Source organism: Myiozetetes cayanensis, unplaced genomic scaffold (assembly GCF_022539395.1).
Source record: "Myiozetetes cayanensis isolate MyiCay16 unplaced genomic scaffold, myiCay2020 scf10, whole genome shotgun sequence".
Classification (NCBI taxonomy): Eukaryota; Metazoa; Chordata; class Aves; order Passeriformes; family Tyrannidae; genus Myiozetetes; species Myiozetetes cayanensis.
In genome coordinates this window covers 11,947,248-11,966,526 of record NW_026086605.1, presented here as the reverse complement: position 1 = coordinate 11,966,526, position 19,279 = coordinate 11,947,248, and the positions used below count along the sequence as shown (strand labels likewise).

Below are 19,279 nucleotides of genomic sequence, written 5' to 3'. Positions count from 1 at the left end.
GGTGAATGGTGGGTTTTGCTAGAACAATTTTCATAGTTGAACAGTCTAATAAAGGTGTAAAAAGATATCCTATGTCATAGAAATTATTAAACTCTTTTCTTGCTTTTGATTTATTGGTGCCCTGTAGGTGCAGCATCTTGGGTTACAAGCTGTCAGCTCCCATACACCAAGTAACTGGACATCCTGAGATGCTACTTTGAAGAGTAGCTGCAAAGCAGGTGGTCATACTTTCTTGTTTAGCTCAGGCATTCTCACAGTTGTGAGCTGCTGTGCTGATGAAAAAAGCTGTCCTAAAAATCAGATCCGAACCCAAGGTCTTGAACACTTATGGTCAATAAAAATCCAGTGGCATTTTTGCAACACATAGGAAATGTTACTTCAGCATTAGCCAGCTCTCATGTTGGAGTCATTACCTTCCTTCTGAATTTGTTAAGATGGAGCATTTTTTTGGTTCTTTTCTAAACTATTGAGGAATATTGCAGGGCATTGTGGAGAAATATGTAGTGTATTAACCAAGAGGTCTGAGTGTTGGGTGAAAGTCTTTGTGAACACATGTGGGATGAACGACACACATTTTAAGGCCATAAAGTATAATTATTAATAAATAGGAGTGCTCTGCTGAACAAATCCTGACTGAAAAAAATCAGTTACTCACTTTGCATATGGGGCAAATCCCTCACATGACTGAAGCTGTACTGCTCTGCTGTGTACTGAGCAGTGATGTGGTAAACTCGCAATGGAATGTATTACCTTGTTAGGATTGTGATTAGTGTGGTTTTAGGAACTTATCCCATTAAAAGGGAATTATGCACTGCTTTATTTGTTTCAAATTTAGTTCCTTCTCTTCAGAGTGAGCTCTTCTAATTTGATTTTATGTCTGACTGAGCAGAATTTTATTCAGCTGCGTGTCTTGGAATGGCTAACCGTAAAGGTTCACATTATATGTCAGTTACCTCTTTTGTCAGTCATCTCAGAAGATTGTTCATAAATGTAAAAAGAGAAGTACAACCTAGATTATTTGTGCAGGGAGGCCGTGGCAAATGTGTCTTATTTAATGCTTGCATGTGATAGTGAAAACATTGGTTTTCGTATATATATATTTATAATCACTATGGTTTAAGTGTCAGCAATCAAAGCCCAGGACTGGGCAGTCAAGATGCAGTGCTTCCAGACTGCTAGTGTCTTGAGCTCAGAGTTTCAAAAAGTGCCAGGGCAAAAGGCGTGATTAGCTCATGCATGTGACTCAGAGATTACAGCCAGATAGCACCCACATGTCCTTGTATTGAGCCAAGTTCTGAGCTAAGTTTCAATCCCTCAGAGAACTGACTGTCCCACTGTCAGAGAGTAGGAGGAGTGGAAGGGATGCTGCTGTCTGCAGCAGAGATCCATTTCAGGCGTTGTGAGATACAGGGAGGGGAGAGCAAGAGATTATCTGTGACCTTGGGCAGGTTACTTAGCTTTTGCATGCCTCACATCAAGGAAAAAGGGAATAAAATAATTTCCACTCTTGTAGAGGTGTGTGAATGAATATATTAGATACATGACTCAATTCAGTAGCTAAACACTCAAAATAGGCAGATGTTTTAGTTCATTTGTGCTAACTTGGTAGTAGAACTGTTCTGTCCAATTTAAGGTGCTTGCTGCTATAGTGTCTGAACATATACACAACCATCTTTATTTCTCAGAGCTGGTACTATAGATTCATAAAGAAATCTGCTTTAGAACAGTGTGTTTACATGTGGTTTTATGGGGGCTGGCAGCTATTGAAATCAAAGGTTTCTTCCAAGAAATGAAGGAACTTTGGGATTTACTTACCTATATTTGTTATACATTCCCCCCCCCTTATTATCTGAAATACAATTTTTTATAATCTTGTACAGTTTTTTCAGCCCAATTTATGAGAGCCTAGTCCTTCTGAAACTCCCTACCTAGGGAGTTTCATGAGGCATTCTTCTGCTGATTTCTTCACTGCTCTCATAGTGCTCCAGTAGCTTCCATTATACAGCACATAATACAGAAATGTGTGCTCAAATGCTGAGTAAAAGATTTTCTCATCTGACAGCCTGCTAGGAAAAAGAAGAGAATACCCTCCTATCACCTACCTTTTTTTTTTTGGTATTCTCAAGGCCCAGATCAGTTTTATCTTAGATTTTTTTCTTCACATCTTCAACATGGCTGAGATTTACTTTACCCTCTCACATTCTCAAATTTACAAATTTTTGGTGCCCAGTGTAGATTCTGCTTGGATTTGAGAGAATAACCTACTTGCATGTTACATGTAGGGTAGACAGTCTGAGCTGGAAAGTTTTTTTCTCAGAATTTAGTTTGTATCTTTTCGTAAAAATAACTGCAATTCACTTCAGGAAACTAATGACTGTAGAATCCCTGAAACTCTCTTTTGACCTGCCCATTATTGTTTCTCTCTCATCTTGCTTTTAGAGAAATTTCAGCAGAGGTAGTTTGGGGGAGTGCTTTGTGGGCACTGAAACTTACAGGTGAACTGCGAAATCCACTGCAAAAATACAATCCTTTCTTTACTGCTCCTTTATCATTTATATATGAAGTCAGCCTTTTGAAGGGATTTTTCCATCCAAAAATGAAAAGGGAAATTTTCTTTTTAGCTTTTTATACTGTACTGGGGCTTGGCTTCTTTCTATCTCTATTTCCTAGAGGATTTGACTTCCTCTGGAAGCACTGGATTAATGCCCTATCTTGCAGCTCAAGCTAGTGGTTCTCTCAGCCCTCAATTAAAGGGGTGAGTATGTTGAGCTTTAGGCCTTTTCTGTGCTTAAAAAGCACCATTCCTACTAGCAAAAAAGTCACTTTTCTGATTTAGCTTATACCATCTCCTGAATGGGAGAAGACTTCTTTGCCAGTAAAGCTGCATCTAATTGCATAGGCAGTAGCTGGCATAGCCATGTCAGCACAAAGAAATTGCACCCCTAACTGAATTGAAATTGGCCAGAGATGTCAAAAACCACAAGAAACAGTTCTTCAGGAAAATGTTACCCCACTTTAGACAGGAGAAGCGAAATAGTCAACAGCAGCTCTGAAAAGGTGTGAACTTCAACAAAGGCAAATGTAAGGTCCTACAGCTGGGAAATGGAATCCAGGGGTGCAGCACAGGCTGGGATCTACCTGGCTGGGGAGCAGCTCTGTGGAAAGGGACCTGCAGGTCCTGGTAGCCAACAAGCTCAATATGAGTGAACAGTTTGCTGCTGTAGCAAAGAAAGGCAGCAGGATGCTGGGTTGCATAAAGAAAGGCATCACCAGCAGAGTTTATTCCACTCTACTCAGCACATTTCAGGACACACATGAAATATTGTGTTCAGTTTTAGTCCCTCTTATGTAAAAAAAGATGTGAATAGGCTGGAGCGGGTCCAGAGCAGGTCCACAAAGATGATCAAAGGACTGGGAAGATTGACATAGGAGGAAAGACTGAGAGAACTGGATTTGTTTGGCCTTGAAAGAAAATGTCTTAGAGGAAACCTTATAACTGTGTTCCAGTATTTAAAGGGTGGCTAAAAAGAAGATGAAGACTCTCCTTTTACAATGAGTCACATGGAAAAGACAAGGGTGATGAGTACAGTTTACTCCTAGAGGGATTCTGATTGGACACAGAGGAAACTTGTTCACAATGAGGATGATTGGAAGCCATTGGAATAATCTCCCTAGGGAAGTGGTGGATTCCCTAATCCTTTTAAAGATCCATCTGAACAGGGTACTGGGATATCTTGTCTAGATGGTGCTTTTGCTGAGAAAGACTGGACCAGGTGATCCTCCAGGTCCTCTTGCAACCTGGTGTTAAATGATTCAGAGCTTTAAGAGGTGCCAATTGAAGATCTAATCCCGAAGCCCTTGCATGAGAGGTCCCATTAAAGGGACAACAAATTTACTGTTTGTTCTCATAGATTTATACTGGTGTCGATATAAGCTAATGAGAACAAAAGAAAGGTTGAAGCATATGATCTTTGAGGTTCACTTCCAACCTGTCAAAACTTCTAACCATCGACGAAATGGTTCCTGACATGGAAAAAAAAAAAAGAGGGCAGAAAAATGCTTTCCTATCCTTGTAAGAACCTAAGTATTGTTATGTACCTTAAGGAAGAGAGAGAGAGAGCGAGCAGTACCTGGTGGAGTGTGGGTTTTCAATTTATGACTCTAGTTCTAAGCTGGATTTCAGGAAATTCAAAATAAGAATTTCAAGGGATTTGTATTGAAATATAGAAATAAGAAATACAGTAAGGTCTAACATTTACTTTTTGGCTTTCAGCTGGCTATGAATCATAAAGAAAAAGTTTACTTCCCCAGTGTCATGAAGAACTAGGCACTGCTGTGTCAGAGCACACTGTAAAATTGCCTGGATTTAGAGTTAAGACTCCAAAGACAATTTCTGGTTTTTTTTTCAAATGAAAATATAATGTTTGCCCATGAACTCTGGCTGTAACCCAGTTCTAATTAGTGATTAATGAAAAATATCTTACTATCAGCTCAATACTGTGATGCACAGCAGTCTACTGAGTTAGTGCCATCAAATTCATTTCAGTCCAGTATCTTGAAACTTATTTGAACTTCTTTGAACAGTCTTCAATGCAGTGTAAAGTGACATATGGAGGTATCTAATGCGTCAAGTCATCCTTCAGGACTACTTTTCAGATTCCTTCCTTCTTGTGCCATTCTTTTATTTTCCTTCTGTTGTGTTTGAAAGGTTCACTGTTGAAGTAGGATTTTGACTGGGGATTTTAGCTTTGACTGTAAGTGGAAATTTTTTCTGTTTTAGTATTGGCTTTAAGTTGAAGGATTAATGTCTTGTAGTGATTCTATGCCTGGCATGATGATTTTTCCATACAATTAGAATCTCTATAGTGTCTTTTGTACTGACACTGAAAATTGTTTTCCAATTAATTTAATTATTTATTTTTTTAAGAACTGATTGTGTAGCAAGTAGGGTTCTGTAAGTAGGGTAGAACCACTCACATTGAGCCAGCTGTGGGATCATTTTGTTAATTCTTGGTGCAACTTACCGAGATTCATATACAATCCTGTGATGATGTAATAAATATTATCATGTCTCAAAACCAGAAAAGATATGAGTCACCTGTGTGAAGGTCTATTGAGGGCCTACATATCTACTTGAAAGTTTTGTGTAAGCCTTAATAGTTCATAAGGTATTGGAGGGATGTTCTGTTCTTGCCCAGGCTCTCCTCAGAAAGGATTTGATTTCTATTTCTGCATATTTTGAATACACTTCTTGGCGCATTAGTTTATTTTAGCCCTTCTAATCTCAGTCCATCTCGAATTAGATGTTCTATGCTATAGAAACTTACGGCATGATAAACTACTCTTAAAAACATGCTGACATTTAGATTCTTTCTCTCCTCCCACATATATTGCAATTCAAAGGGAAGAGAATAAAGTCTTCCCAGGAAAATAGACTTTTTTTCTTTTATTTGGATATGTTTGTTTAAACAAGGTTTTTAGAAAAGTGGTGGGAAAGATGCTGACCACATTAATGTCACCAGGTGAAGATAATTGGCCACACTTTACGGTGAGAAAATAATTTTCCGATAAAAATAGTGGAAATATTTCTGACACTGAGAAATGGGAAGCAATCAGATTACTTAGCGGTCAAACAAAACATTTTTGATGAATAATTTTCTTAGTGGAACAGTTTAATTTTTGTTGAATCTTTGTGGAACTATACTGAACTACACTGCCTTCATATACAAAACAGATTTCCCATGATAAATGGTTTTGGACAGAAGCAAGGTGTAAATTTATTTGAGAAATTGGAAGAAAACAGATCAAAATAACTTCTGGAGATCTGCACCATTTTTAGCTCCTCTAATGACATTTTAGTCAGAAATATTCAGATGCCATTTAAAAAGATGAGGAACTCGAAGGCGGAGTAAAAATTCCTTCGGGTTTATGGGTGGCAAATGTACATGAATGCTTAGTCTGTTTTACAAGTTTTTTAGGAGAATTGATGTATTTCCTTGAGTTTGAGCTTGAAAGAGAACTCTGGTGGGTCATCAGATGCCATCCCTTCATGTCATGCAAGATTGATTTAATTACACAAATACTCTCCTTGATAGATGAACGTCAAGTGTAGATTTGTTTGCTGCATTCTAATATAGGTGCTCCCAGTCCATTAAGTTAAGTGTGTGTGAGGAGGTTGGCTTCAACTACACCGTGGTTTGTGGTTGTGAGTTTTCCCCCACACTTGTAACCTGCTGCTGGAGTCTAGCCCTGGTGTTTCTGCAAAGCAAGGAGCAGGTGTATTGTCTTACTCAGTGTGGTAGCTCCTGGAGAACTGAGTGTAATTTCTGGGTATCTTCAAGGAGTTTTGGTGAACTTGGCAATTCATGTAGCAACTCTTTGTGTCCAGGACTCTTGTAGGATGAGAAAGGGATCACTGCCCTGGCTGGTAGCAACACGTCAGCCTGTGTACATTAAAAATTAATAGCATTCAGATACTGAAATGAGGAGTTCATATAGTCAGAATTGCACTTAGCTTCAGCATTAGTTTGCTAGAATAAAGCTTTGGTAAAAAGATCAGGAATTGTTCCAGTAAATAACAAATAACTGAAAACAAACATGTTTACTCCTCATTCCTGTGTTCAGCATGTATCTGGGAAGGAAATAAATCTGCTGTGCACCCCAGGGTAAAGTATATTAATCAACCAGTTATCTTGTTAAGGGAAAATAAATGAGCCTCTGTGTTGACTGAATACATTGCAGTGCACAAACTTTGCAGTGCTCTCAGCAATCCGATACTGACTGTCAGCCATCCAGAAGCTGCTGGAGAAGTTAAAATACTGGAGGAGTGTGACAGCAGTGTAGCAATACATTCACAAGCCCATGTACTGTGGCCCAGAGCCAGATGTACATCTTTAAGTTCAGGTGTACCCTTTGGCAGGTGTTCTTCCCTCAAGGCAAGGGTGCTCTTCTCTTCCCTCAGCAGCAAAATATGGACAATCTACAGCGTCCCATTCAATAATTGATTATTATTTTGTGTGACAGTTGCAATAACAACAACAAAACCCCACAAAAAAGGGTCATCCCACAGGGACAAACTAGATTTTATCTATTCCAGTTCACTTATTTTCATACTTACAGGGGTGTGAATGGTGCTCCTGTTGAGAGAACACATGCAGAAAGATGCTGCAGGCTAAGGCCGTTTTGCAGCAGTTTAGAGGCAGGCAGAGTCACAGTGTTTGGTTGGGTTTTTTAGAAAGGGAGCTTAAAATTGGACACCTGAGGACACAAACAGGTGTAGAAAGAATCTCATTTCTCCATTCTTCTCTCGAGACATCCAGAAATGTGCTGCCAAGTGCATGGAATCATGAACCTCACGTAGGGGGACTGCCAAGTAGGATCCCTCAGTCAACCAGTTGCTCCACCTCTTCTAGGCTCAGAGCTCAAGTCTTCCCACGCCTGTCTTAGTAGATATAGCTGTAATCTTAAATAGGGGATGGCACACTTGGGCACTGCAGTTGTCTTTATGGGGACATTAGGATTCACTGTCTTCCCCCTTCCTTTATTCCTCTTTCTGTTTCTTTGAATTTTAAGGAGCAGGAAAAGGGAGTTGAAACAGAACTCCTCGAAGGATAGCAGAGGCTCAGCTCTAATTACAGTGAGTCTGAAGGAAGCCATGCGTTAAAACATTCATGATTTCAGAATTGCTGTGTGTGTTTCTTAGATGTACTGTTATTTCTTAATAGGTTCCAAAGTGTAACAGGAGACTGGTCTTTCTTCCCTGAGGTACTTGGCATATGCAGGGAAACTCTGCCATCCTGTCAAAAAGATGTATGTAGGTTTTACTGCCTTGTTAGACAGGTATTTGTAGATTTAAGTGGTAACTTGACTTTGAGACAGCTGTTCAGAGCTAGCAATTCCAGAGCACCAAAGGACTTGAAGAAAAGTGCTCTCATCTTTCAGGGAAATCTAAGGATTTAGGTCATGCAGGTGATTAAAGAGATGTAGGTACCTAACTTACAAATAGGTATTTCTAGAAGGAGCTCTGCAATTTCTCTGACCCTTTGAGGTCATCTATCAGATCAGTCTAAAGTGAGAGCAGAAGCTGGGACTTCTGGGAATCCCCATCCCAAGCCTCCACCTGAGAAACAGCTCATTATTATCTGTAGAGCTGTGATAATTCTCCTTTGATTCATCTGATATCTTAAAAATCTAAATGGCTATTGAACAGCTAAAATACACGCTGTTACATTGACATTATAATACAGAGGTTTTTGGTCAAATAGTCTAGATTTGAAGAAGAGACTTAATTTTTCTTTTTGCTTGAAACCCTGTATAAAGTCATTATTATACAGTAAAGGGTTCCCTGTTATTTGCTTTGTAGACTATTCACTTAGAATATTTAGATTGTTGATAAGATTTGTATCAAGTTCTGATTTTCCTCCAGGACACTTTAAGACAAACAGCTACTAGAATGTGAAACAAAGGTTTGTTTAGAGCTCTCTTCAACCCAATTGTCAAGCTGCAGGCACGGTGGAAATAGTTGGAATATTGACATCGATCCATGTCATTGTCAGGGGTAATTCTCACGTTTGAGGAGCAGCTCTCATTTCTTTTGTGTGCAAATGTGTGTGTGTTCTGCTCACACATATAGAGCAGGAGATAATTAATTGATCGATTAATTGGTAATTAATTGATAATTAATTGTGGAGCTCTTAAACAATTAGGTGGTAGGTGAATGTTTTGGGGTTTGTTGCCATACACTATATTGCACACTTTTGCACTACATCTTATTGAGTTTTTTCCTTAGCTCAGTTGCTGGAGACAGGAGCTGACATAAATGAAATTTACTCTGAGTCAAAGGCTTTTGGTTTTTTTTGTGTATGTGTTGTGTGGGGTTTTTTTTGTTTGTTTGTTTATTTTAAATAATACATATGATAGAAAGTTTCTCATGCAAAATAGGATTTTTGTGGGTCTGGTGGAAAAGGCTGTTGAGGTGCTGCTATGGCAGGTAAATTTATTGAGTTATCTACTTGGAAAGACAATCTGATAAAAAGGAGGAAGTTGGGACTTCAGGGCCTGTTTCTGCTGTGAATAAATCTTCATTAAATGTATGGTTGTCCATTGTCCCTGGTTCAGAATGAAACCCTGGTCTAAATAACAAGATGAGTCATTTCAAGAGTTTCCTGGTGTCATGGTGAGGGAGAGGATGACATAAAATGGAGTCACATCTTTAGAGCTAATACCAGGTACCATGGTCTATTCCAGCCTGGAACTGATGACTGCCTCCCACTCCCTGTCAGAGCAATGAATGCCTTACTGTCACTTTGGGAAATCTGTCTGATGGTGCCGATGGTTCTTCTCACCGGGAAAAACAAATTGGGCTGTGCTAGTCAGCAGCAATAGCTTCTTCTGAAGTAGGATTTTGCTGGCAAAAGTGATTCTTCTGCTCTAGACTGAGCAAACTCCTGACCACTTGATCCTGGAGAATCAATTGAAATTTGCCAAACATGAGTCAGTCTTCTGCAGAAGAAAATTATTTTTTCTCAATTTGCTGTAGAGAAAATAGGCCAGGAGAAATACTGAATGTGGCTGAGACAACACCTAGTTAAATTTAGGGGAAAGCACCACTCGATTCCCTACCCTCCCCCTCCAAATTAGTGGGTGAGAGACTTGGATGTGAAGAAACTTATTGTCATGGCCAAGCCTGCAGCAGATCTGTGAGCTCCTCGGAAATCCCCTGGAAAACAAATCTAAGACAGGAAAGGCTATTCTAAAAATAATTTGCTGTTTTATTTACACAGATTTTACAGCGGGTATTCACAGAGGTGCTGAAATTCTCTTTGGAATGACTGAAATTTGACTGCAACCCTCAATCTGAGTGTCCCTGCGTGCCCTGCCTACACCAAATGCATGTGTCATCATCTCTGCACCATCACCTTGTCTTATTTTATGTCATAAACCAGTGAATCTTGTTGACATTATGGGCTCAATCCTACAGTCAAACAACTGCTGAGTTCCATGGGAATTTCACTGTAGAAGGATCATGTGAAAAAGCTTTGTTACTGTCCTAGACCTGGTCTGAACACACGTATGTTACTCTTCCCAGTGAAGGCTTAACACCATGGAGTTACAGAGAGATGTGATGGATCTTCCTTCACCTCCCCAAGAAGAAGTGTTGTGTCTCACACTGTGTTTGTGACCCTAAGTTCCTTTCAATTTCAAAGCTGCATAACTGGCAAGATGTATGTTGTGATTGCAGCCTGGTGTGAGGACAGAGGGAAGTGCAAGGGGAGGCAGTGTGGGACAAGCCAAAGAAAGCCAGTCATAGTGGATTGACTCTATTACAGAAAACAAATTTTTCCTTTACTAATTTGTGCTGATTTTTTTCTGGGGTGTTCCTGATTTCTTATGTGTAGAGATAAAAGTAACTGCTGTAAGCAATGTATTTTTGGTGGTAGAACCACATATACCGTGCAGCTCACTTAGATTTACTCTGGTGGTTGCTGTTCTAAAATTAATTGAAATTAATTGATTTTTTAATTAAATTTTTTCCATGCCATGGTTAAATATCAGAAATTGTAGAAATGCCAACCTGAAAATCCAAACTTCTGCTGATGAGGAAAGAAGTATTCAGGATTTTCTTTTGATGTTTTGCTGACATATGGTGCTTCTAGCCCAGTGACAAATTAATTGACTAGATGTAAAAGAGATGGACAGTGCTTAGCAAGGAAGGACAGGATATGCATTATAAGACATCTGGTTCTGCCTCTGTTGGATTATAGAGACAATATGCATTGGACAGCTAACGAGTCTCTGTTGCATAAGATAGATTCTCCTTATAATAGAATTGCACACTTTGTCTCTAAATGAGATTATTATACACGCCATTGCACAATGTTTGAAGAGCTTGCTTGGCTATTGCAGGGGGTTAGGAGAGAAAAAAATTGGAAAACAATTGCACATAAGACCTTCAATCCATCTACTGCTCCATATTTGTCCAAATTACCATTACACTCTTCCAAAATACAAATCTATGATACATTCAGGGGTGAAATGTTAATACTGACCAGCCAGATTTTGACAAAACAGATTTTTCTTTTGCTGTTGTTTTTACCTTGCAGTAAAATCATACTTCCTTGGAAAGAAAAGCTGCTAGTGGAAGCCACTTGTTGTGGCATAACAACTCTCTACTCAGAATGAATTATGAATTTAATTTTTGCCACTATGCAAACTTCAGTCTGAATCTCGGGGGCTTTGATTTTTCCAGAGATAAACTATGTACAGTTACATTTGTAAGAAATTGTTCCTCAGTAATCTTCAAAGTTTAAGGACAATGCTTGCAAAAGTAATGTATGATTTCAAGTGATTCCATTTTTGGGTCCCAGCTTGTGGCCATTGTAGTGCATGGCTTTCAGAAAATGATGAGGTCTAAAAACTCCAGACTCCTTATGCTCTTGAACACTGGACACCTTAAATTTTACATCTTCAAAATTGCAGGCCACTTCTGAAAATCCTGGCTCAATCATTGAGCAGGACCAAATGTTGCCATTCTAGATGATGTGGAGATACCATTTCCCACATGGACAGAAGAATTCTGCAGTAAGAGTTGTAGATGGAGCTTATAAAAAAGCCAGCTGAAAGGGTTTTTGTCAAATCCGGTGTAAATAATCACCTATCCTACCTCCTTCTTGGCATTTTTGTCTTCCTCTTTTGTCTGCTAGTCTCCTTTTTAATTTCAGCTCTCCAGGTACCAGCAGAGGATGTGATCTTACTAAATAACATGAAGTAATAATGATCTTAGTTTGACAGGGTAGATACTAAAACTATTGCAATCTATGTGCAAATCTATGAAGGTGGCTTTGTTCACAGCTTTATTCCTCAGAGTGAAAATAAGTACCTCCTCAAAACAGAGCTGAAAGCAGCATTTCAGTACAGAGAGCTGTAAGTGGGTCCGTGGTGTGGTTCCTGTTCAGGCATGATGATACACAATTCGCACAAGTATTACTGTTCCACCCTGAAGGAAGAGGAGACACATGACAAAATAAAATCACTTGGTGTATTTGTGCTAGTCATCACTGTTGCTGTTCATACTTTCTTCCCCTTTCCCAGAGCCCCTGCAGTTAAACTGAAAGGTTACTTACCTATATGTGTGTCTGTGTGTACATGTGCTTTGCAGGATTTTCTTTGGAAGAAGTTATTCTTTTGTACAGTCCCTCCCTGACATTTCTGTAGCCTGCTCACATCCTGTTGGGTGAAGCTACCATGTTTTAATGTAAGGCAGCGTGACTCATAAGAAGAAAGATTGCAATAAGCACAGTTACTAGTAATTAATTTCCCAGCCCTGGATACTCTTCCAGTGACTGTTGTAGGTTCTCTGGGGTGGAATTCGCTCACTGATGAAGGTGTTTGAGAGTATTTCATTCCTGGTTCAAAATAGCTGGATGTTTCCCTTAATGAGCTCTCCACTGCTATCACAACAACTTTAAATACCTTATGGCTAGTGAGGAGAGACTGACACAAGCAGATTTGTTTCTCCACGTCTCTTCCTGTTTGCAGTCCAATTTCCACTGAGATTGATTTCATCACAGGCTGTATTGCTGCCTTAGTAGTTTTGTAAGAGCTCTTCCTCTTGTCTATTTCTTAGGAAAAGGAGAAACTGTACGTGGAGCTGAGGCAAGTCTTGGCCCGGCAGCCTGGGCCTGAAGCCACGGAACAGTTGCAGCACTACCGGCACAGCCTCCGGGAGAAGACAAAACAGCTCAAAGTAAGAGGTGCCCACTGCCTGTGGCTGAGGGGCTGCCAGCACTGCAGGGTGACTGTGCCAGGGGAGTGAGGCTGCAGGAAGACTTTCAGTGAACAGTGTGCCTGCCCTAGTAGATTAGATCAGGAGAAATAAGGTTGATGCTGCAACTCCTCAAGGGAGAACCAGGAGCAGCAAGAGAACTTTTTTACACATTTTGCTGGCTTGTTTCATTAAAATAAAGGAAAACTCTTATTAGGATATGAGTGTGCCGCACAATGCTGTAAATTAGTTTTGTGCATGGGCGTTCTGGGACACTGCCAGCTTTTCATTAAGCTTATTCTCCTTCACTTTTCTTAAACTGTTGAGATCTGTAAGAAGCAAATCAAAGCCATTTAGTTTTCTTTTTAACAAAGTAGTGGGAATATATAATCTAGTCTTAAATTATTATTATTTCTCTTGCAACACATCCACGTCCATTAGATTTGCAGATTTTATAGGGGTCACAGGAGGAACCTATTCTAACCCCTTGTCAGTAGGAGGGAGGATTTCCTGGTTCCGAAAGAATTTTGTAGGAAATTTAAAAAGCATGACCTTAAAAAGTGATTCTTTGATAGAACTCTGTGATATTCTATGAATAAGCTGATCTTCCCTTGTTCTTGCCTGCATGAGAGATCAGTCTCCCCAGGAGTTCATCTACTTACATGGCTTCTCTCTCTGTTGAAGTCATCATCTCCTGTTCACTGCATCATAATCACGTCTATACTAACCACGAGGAAAAAAATGCAGGAGCAGATGGGGCCTTAGGAAACAAAAGAGGCTGTTATGCAAATCTTAGCTTTCTATGGAGAAGAAAAACAATGTAGAAAATGTAAAATAGAAGCCAAAGTTTAGCTAAACTGCATGTGATTTGAAGTTTTCTATGAAGTTTTCTTATTTGTCCTTAATGCAGTCAATTGCTACTGTGTATTTCAGGCATAGAATGCTGCAGTGTGCTGGTATGTATGACATTTTGGGGTGCCAGGTCAAGCTATTCTCCTTTTGAAAGAAAGAAAACACACTATGCATTCTCTTTTCAAAAATTTAACTGTTTGTATGAAAGTTGGATTGTATTAATATTTACACTAGCCTGGTACTACTTTGCCTGTGTGGATTCAGTTACTCCACTTAACAGTGGGTCCCTGTGAATATTTTTATTATTGCTAAATAATATTGTTAACTATTGTTAAATAATTCCCTGATTTATTATTTTTTAAGACCTTCATTTGGATTTTCACCCAGATTTATGTCTCAGAAATTAAGGGCTAATGTGTATATTATTACCATTCCCAGTTTTGTAAGTTGTCCTTAGGTGAACAGAGGACAACAGAAGTGAAACATCATGATGGAAAAAGAGTTGTGGTAGAAAATGGTGATGTGTTCCATCGTCATATATGAAAGGAGAAAGTGCTTATAAAAATACTCACTTATGTGTAAGTGAAACTAACATTTCCTGTTTCTGCTACTTGTCTTTTGTTTGTTAGGTTTTGTCCTCAGAACTGAATATGTATGAAGCGCAGAGCAAAGAATACAAACGTGAAATTGAAAGACTTAACAATGAGCTTAACAATGTGAAAAAGAAGTATCTGTCTCAGAAACGCAAGGAGCAACAGAATAAGTATGGGGAAATAACAGTTTTGTCTACACAGCTTTCTACATAAACTAGATTTTTGTTTTTAGACCATACTTTACCCTTTTGATCAGAACGTGGTCAAATTTGACTGAGGTGATGTAGTATTGTTGCCTAATTTTCCTGAATGTTATCTTTCATGTTACCCTTCATGTTACTTCAGTCTGGTCTAGATTTACCGTGATCTATGGCCAGGACAAGAACATCCAGCAGAGATGTTGCTGAACATGTTCTGCAGTCCAGTTAAATTATTCATACTGATGAGATGATACCCAGAGGAACACAAATTAGTGTCTGGTCTCTCACACCGAAGCATAGAATTATAGAATAGTTTGGGTTGGAAGGGACCTTTAAAGGCCATCTAGTCCAAGCCCCGTGCTTAGCAGGGACATCTTCAACCAGATGAGGTTGCTCAGAGCCCCATCCAACCTGAAATTGAATGGTTCCAGGGATGGGGCATCCACCACCTCTCTGGGCAACATGTTCCAACATTGCACTACTCTCACAACAGAAAATTTCCTCCTTATAGCTGGTCTAAATCTACCCTCCTTTGGGTTAAAAGCATTACCTCATGTCCTCTTGCAACAGGCTTTCTGGGCTGCAGGCACACATTGCCAGCTCACGTCCAGCTTTTCGTCCACCAGCACACCTAAGTCCTTCTCAGCTGGGCTGCTCTCAACTTGTTCATCCCCCAGCCTGGGTTGATATGAGGGGTTGCCCTGACTCAGGTGCAGCACCTTGCACTTGGCCTTAATAAACCTCATAAGATTCCCATGGGCCCACTTCTTGAGCTTGTCCAGGGCCCTCTGGATGGCAACCCATCCCTCAGGTGAGTCAACTGCACCACTCAGCTTCGTGTCACCTGAAAACTTGCTGAAGGTGCTGAGGGTGGACTTTACTAAAGAGAAATTTCTTAGATTTCTGCAGTCAGATGTTGGGATCTGTTACCAGCTCTGTTACACAGAAAGCCTTTTGTCGTTCCACCCATTTCTATCCTCAGCCTGTGCCTTCCTCACACAGTAAAGCCAACAATTCTCTACGTGTCTGAATATAATTCAAAGCTTCCTGTATCTTTTCTTCCTTAATCCTATTTCAGACAGCAAATGAATTTGACGACTGAATTAGCAAAATAATCAGTGATAAACAGTGACTTTTGTCCATCTGCAAATTGCATAATGTTACCCTAATGTTTGGAATTAGCAATAATTGTGCAGTGCTAATGGCCTTCCTGGAGCTTTAGGATCAATATGTGAGGCTACCATAATGCCTGATAATCCATTTCCAGCAGCTAAGTGTCCTCTTCACAGTAGTTTTGAGGTTTCCATTTTGGACCCTGGCATCATGTCTCTCTGTTCATCAGATGAGGAGAAATGCACCCATGTTTTGTTGTTACATTTCACCTAGAACTAATGCCTGCCATAAAAACTCCGCTTGTTAGGGACACAACTGCTTTAAATTAAAAACCCCACATATTATGTGGGCTGCTGATGACTGAACAGGGGCATGTCAATCATATACAGTGGATGGAATTTCATGTTGCAGGTCAGTTAGTGCTGGGTACACTGTAGGTTCAGGGTAGACATCTGCCATTAGCACAGCTTGTCAAGTTGTTCTTGTGGGCGAATGTGTCTGTAGTCCCATAAGCGTGGTGTCTTTGTGACATCTGTGTTTTGGAGTACATTCAGATGCTGTTGGTGGTGCTTCTGAAGGATGGTGTCATCTTATTGCCCCCACCACAGGCTTAGAAGGCACCAGCACTATCCTGCCAGCCCTGCCTTGCACTTCTCTTGTCTTGTGGCTGCTGAGAGGTGTCCAGGTTCTGGACTTTGCTCTCCTCTGTCCCTCAGTGTTTTGTTCCCTAGTTAAACCTGTTGGACTACACCTACTTTGAAGGACACAGAGGAGTAACTGGGCATATCAGTCCTGGATAATTGCGACTTCTGTAATCTCTAGGCTGTGCTTTGTGTTGGCCACCAGCAGTGCAGAGAAAACAAACCCTGTACAGCCTTTGTTCTCCAACCTGCCAGTTGTGCATTTGCTTTCTGAGAGAGAGCCTGTTGTGCAGTCAGCTCCTTCCCCAAGGAGTCCTTCTCCCCTGACAAACAGCCATCTCACACCTCAGGCAGGGCAGCACAGGCAGTGCCTGGTGTGTGGATGCCAAAGAGCCAGGGCCATTGGATTTGTACAGTCTCAAATTGCTCTAAATCCCAGCTGACACAAAACCACAGACTTGATCTCTATCTTGTTGGCTAATGTTAACATCATGTCTGAAATAAATGTAGCTGGTTTCGCTAATAAAAAGAGGATCCTGTCAGGACAATAGCATTAACAGCATTATTGACTACCCTGCTATGAAAGAGAATTAATACTCTCAGATAACCTCACACAAAGTTATCATCTAAAGCTTTTATTGATTTGTACAAGATAGCTTTGATTTGTGATTTGAAGTCTTAGTACTGAACAAAATGCAGCTTTCTGTGTGATGCTGAAGGAGTATGAGTGACAGCAGGAATTTAGCTTTGCTTTGTGTTCAAAATGAAAATTCAATGTTTAGGATTTTAGTTGTGAATTTGAAATCCTCCTTTTCTGCTCTCTGATTCAGAATGTTGTCTTTCCCAGTTGTCTTAGCCTTTCTTCTTCTATCTCCCTCCTGTTCTCTCCTTCTGCTTGTTGCACCCCTTCATCATCACTATTTTTCCTAGTTGCTTCTAGCACCAGGATTCTGTTCTGATCTTGATAAGGATGGGTGAGAAAATATGAAGCTTAAATCCACACAGACACCTGATCCAGCAGTCCTGTATATGTAAATAACTGCACTGAGTGATGTCAGTAGTAACTGGGAGCTTTGGCATGTGACTGCTTGCACATTAATTCTGCATAATGTACTACAGCATTGAGTTGCATAGAATTTTCCATACTGATGAGCACGTCTGTTGGTTGTCTCCATGGGAGCATGAAGAAAGAATGAGCATGGGTTCTGGATCATTTTCTCTCCCCAAACTTGGAAGCCCAATAGTGAGATAGGATGAGCCATCTAAATACAGCATATTAGTTTTTAGTGCTGTCAGCTGGCATATCCATTGACACATCTATACAACTAAAACCGGTTATAAATGGTTTTCATGGTTACATTCTTCTGTGCCATCTTTTGGCTATTCTCCCACCTCTGTATGGGTTAAATTTGGAAAGGGATGCATAACTAGTCATCCTACAGGGTTTCTCTGAACTTTCTCCTCTCCTGACAGTTATTTAGGGACAAAGACAAAAGTATTAATTCCAGGAAATGTTTTCTTTTCCCTTACTGGGGACCAAGAAAAAGTACTAATAGAGTGGTTGCACTCACATTTGTGTCTCAATCTCAGTGACTGTGAAATAAAAGTAATGGCACTGACCTTCTTTGCAAAGCCTTGAGACCTCTGCTGTTATGATAAACTAGTACTTCATAAATCTCCACTTGGTTAACCTTAAATATCTCGGGACCTCTCTCTGAAGCATCCAGGTATATCAGTGAGTTTGGAACACTGCCCTTCATATTTGTTGTGCTGTGCTTACCTCCCAAAGCACATCAGAGTGGAACCAGCTAACTCTTGTTCCCTCCTCTTAAGGCCATCAAATTCAAGACCTCCTGGATCCTCCTGGATGGAGCAACTTCCTGGGGCTATCAGTGCATCTAAAGCATACTGTTAGTTTTCTGCAAATGTCACAGACAGGGTAATTATCACTGGAACTTTGTTGAAATGTGAGGACAGGTAACACTATAGATTCATTAAAATTCAACAAAGAAAAAATACCTTCCCATTGCATCTCTTGTGAATGTAGCTGTTTGTTTGAAAACAGGCATATATTCTTGCTAGGATGGGATGGTGGTTAGAAATCTGAAGTCACGGAGCTCACGTACAAGCTTGCTCTAATGAGTTGCTCTGACCATTTTGGGGAGTAGCACAAAGAAAGATCGTTTATTTCTGATGTTTAATAATTCCAAACACCATCAGTAGGCTTGTAATTAGATCCAAACAGACACCTAGTCTTGGTGGTTTAGCCTAAAAGGCTTTAATCAACATTTTTTTAATGATCTCTTGATAAGTGGTTGCATCAAAGAAACTCTAGAGGACACAGATTTCCTTAGTTTGCAAACATCTACAGGCTGCAGAATGAAATATATATTTTCTGTTTCTTTGTTTCTATTTAAAGGGAGAAGGAGAGACCTTACCCGGATATGAAGACGAAATTACCCCCCCTCAGGCCTGATAATGAACCTCACTTCAGCATAGGGGGCTTTCCTTTAACCAGACCCCTTCCCAAAATTGCAGCTTAGGAGTCGACTCATCTAGTCACATTCCCATTCCCAGTTTCTTGCTAAACCCTGTTTGTGGTTTGTTTGAGAAACTGTAATTTTAAAAGAGATTCAGAATCCGCTGAAATCACTGTATCACCTTCAGGAAAATTTTATATATTGTATATAATAAAATGCATTTTTACATTGGAATTATATTTTATATTGCATTTATATTTTGTACAGCAAATTATACTGTAATTAGCATAGTTTTCTTTACAAACCAAAGCTGCCCATTTGCAGAAGCCTGCAGTGATGTAAGTGAATAGTGGAGATATTTCTTTTTCAATATTGCGCTTCTATTTAGCACTTTAACACCACCAAATGCCTTAATATGTAGTTATTTCCTTTATCTACCTCTGCTGTAAGCACTCACTCCATTTATCTTCTGACTCAAAGCACCTGAAAAGAGAGAAAACAGAAAAGAAGAAAAATTAATAGGCTGCTGTTTCAAGCCCTGCTGAGCAAATGCAAAATTAACAAGTCTTTACTTAGATGTACACATGTAGCAGTTCTTTGCGTAGGTAGTATATAATAGGGTTTAGGCAGTGTTTGC

At 39.9% G+C, this 19,279-nt stretch overlaps 1 protein-coding gene across 1 annotated transcript in view; it reads left to right on the top strand.

Moving 5' to 3' along the window:
• CFAP58 (cilia and flagella associated protein 58) overlaps positions 1-18,705 on the top strand; it is a 54,850-nt gene extending 36,145 nt beyond the window's left edge. The window contains exons 16-18 of the mRNA XM_050339186.1: positions 12,626-12,745; positions 14,245-14,378; positions 18,582-18,705. Coding sequence (XP_050195143.1) covers positions 12,626-12,745; positions 14,245-14,378; positions 18,582-18,705 — 378 coding nt within the window. The remainder of the gene's footprint in view (positions 1-12,625; positions 12,746-14,244; positions 14,379-18,581) is intronic.
• Positions 18,706-19,279: the final 574 nt, after the last annotated feature.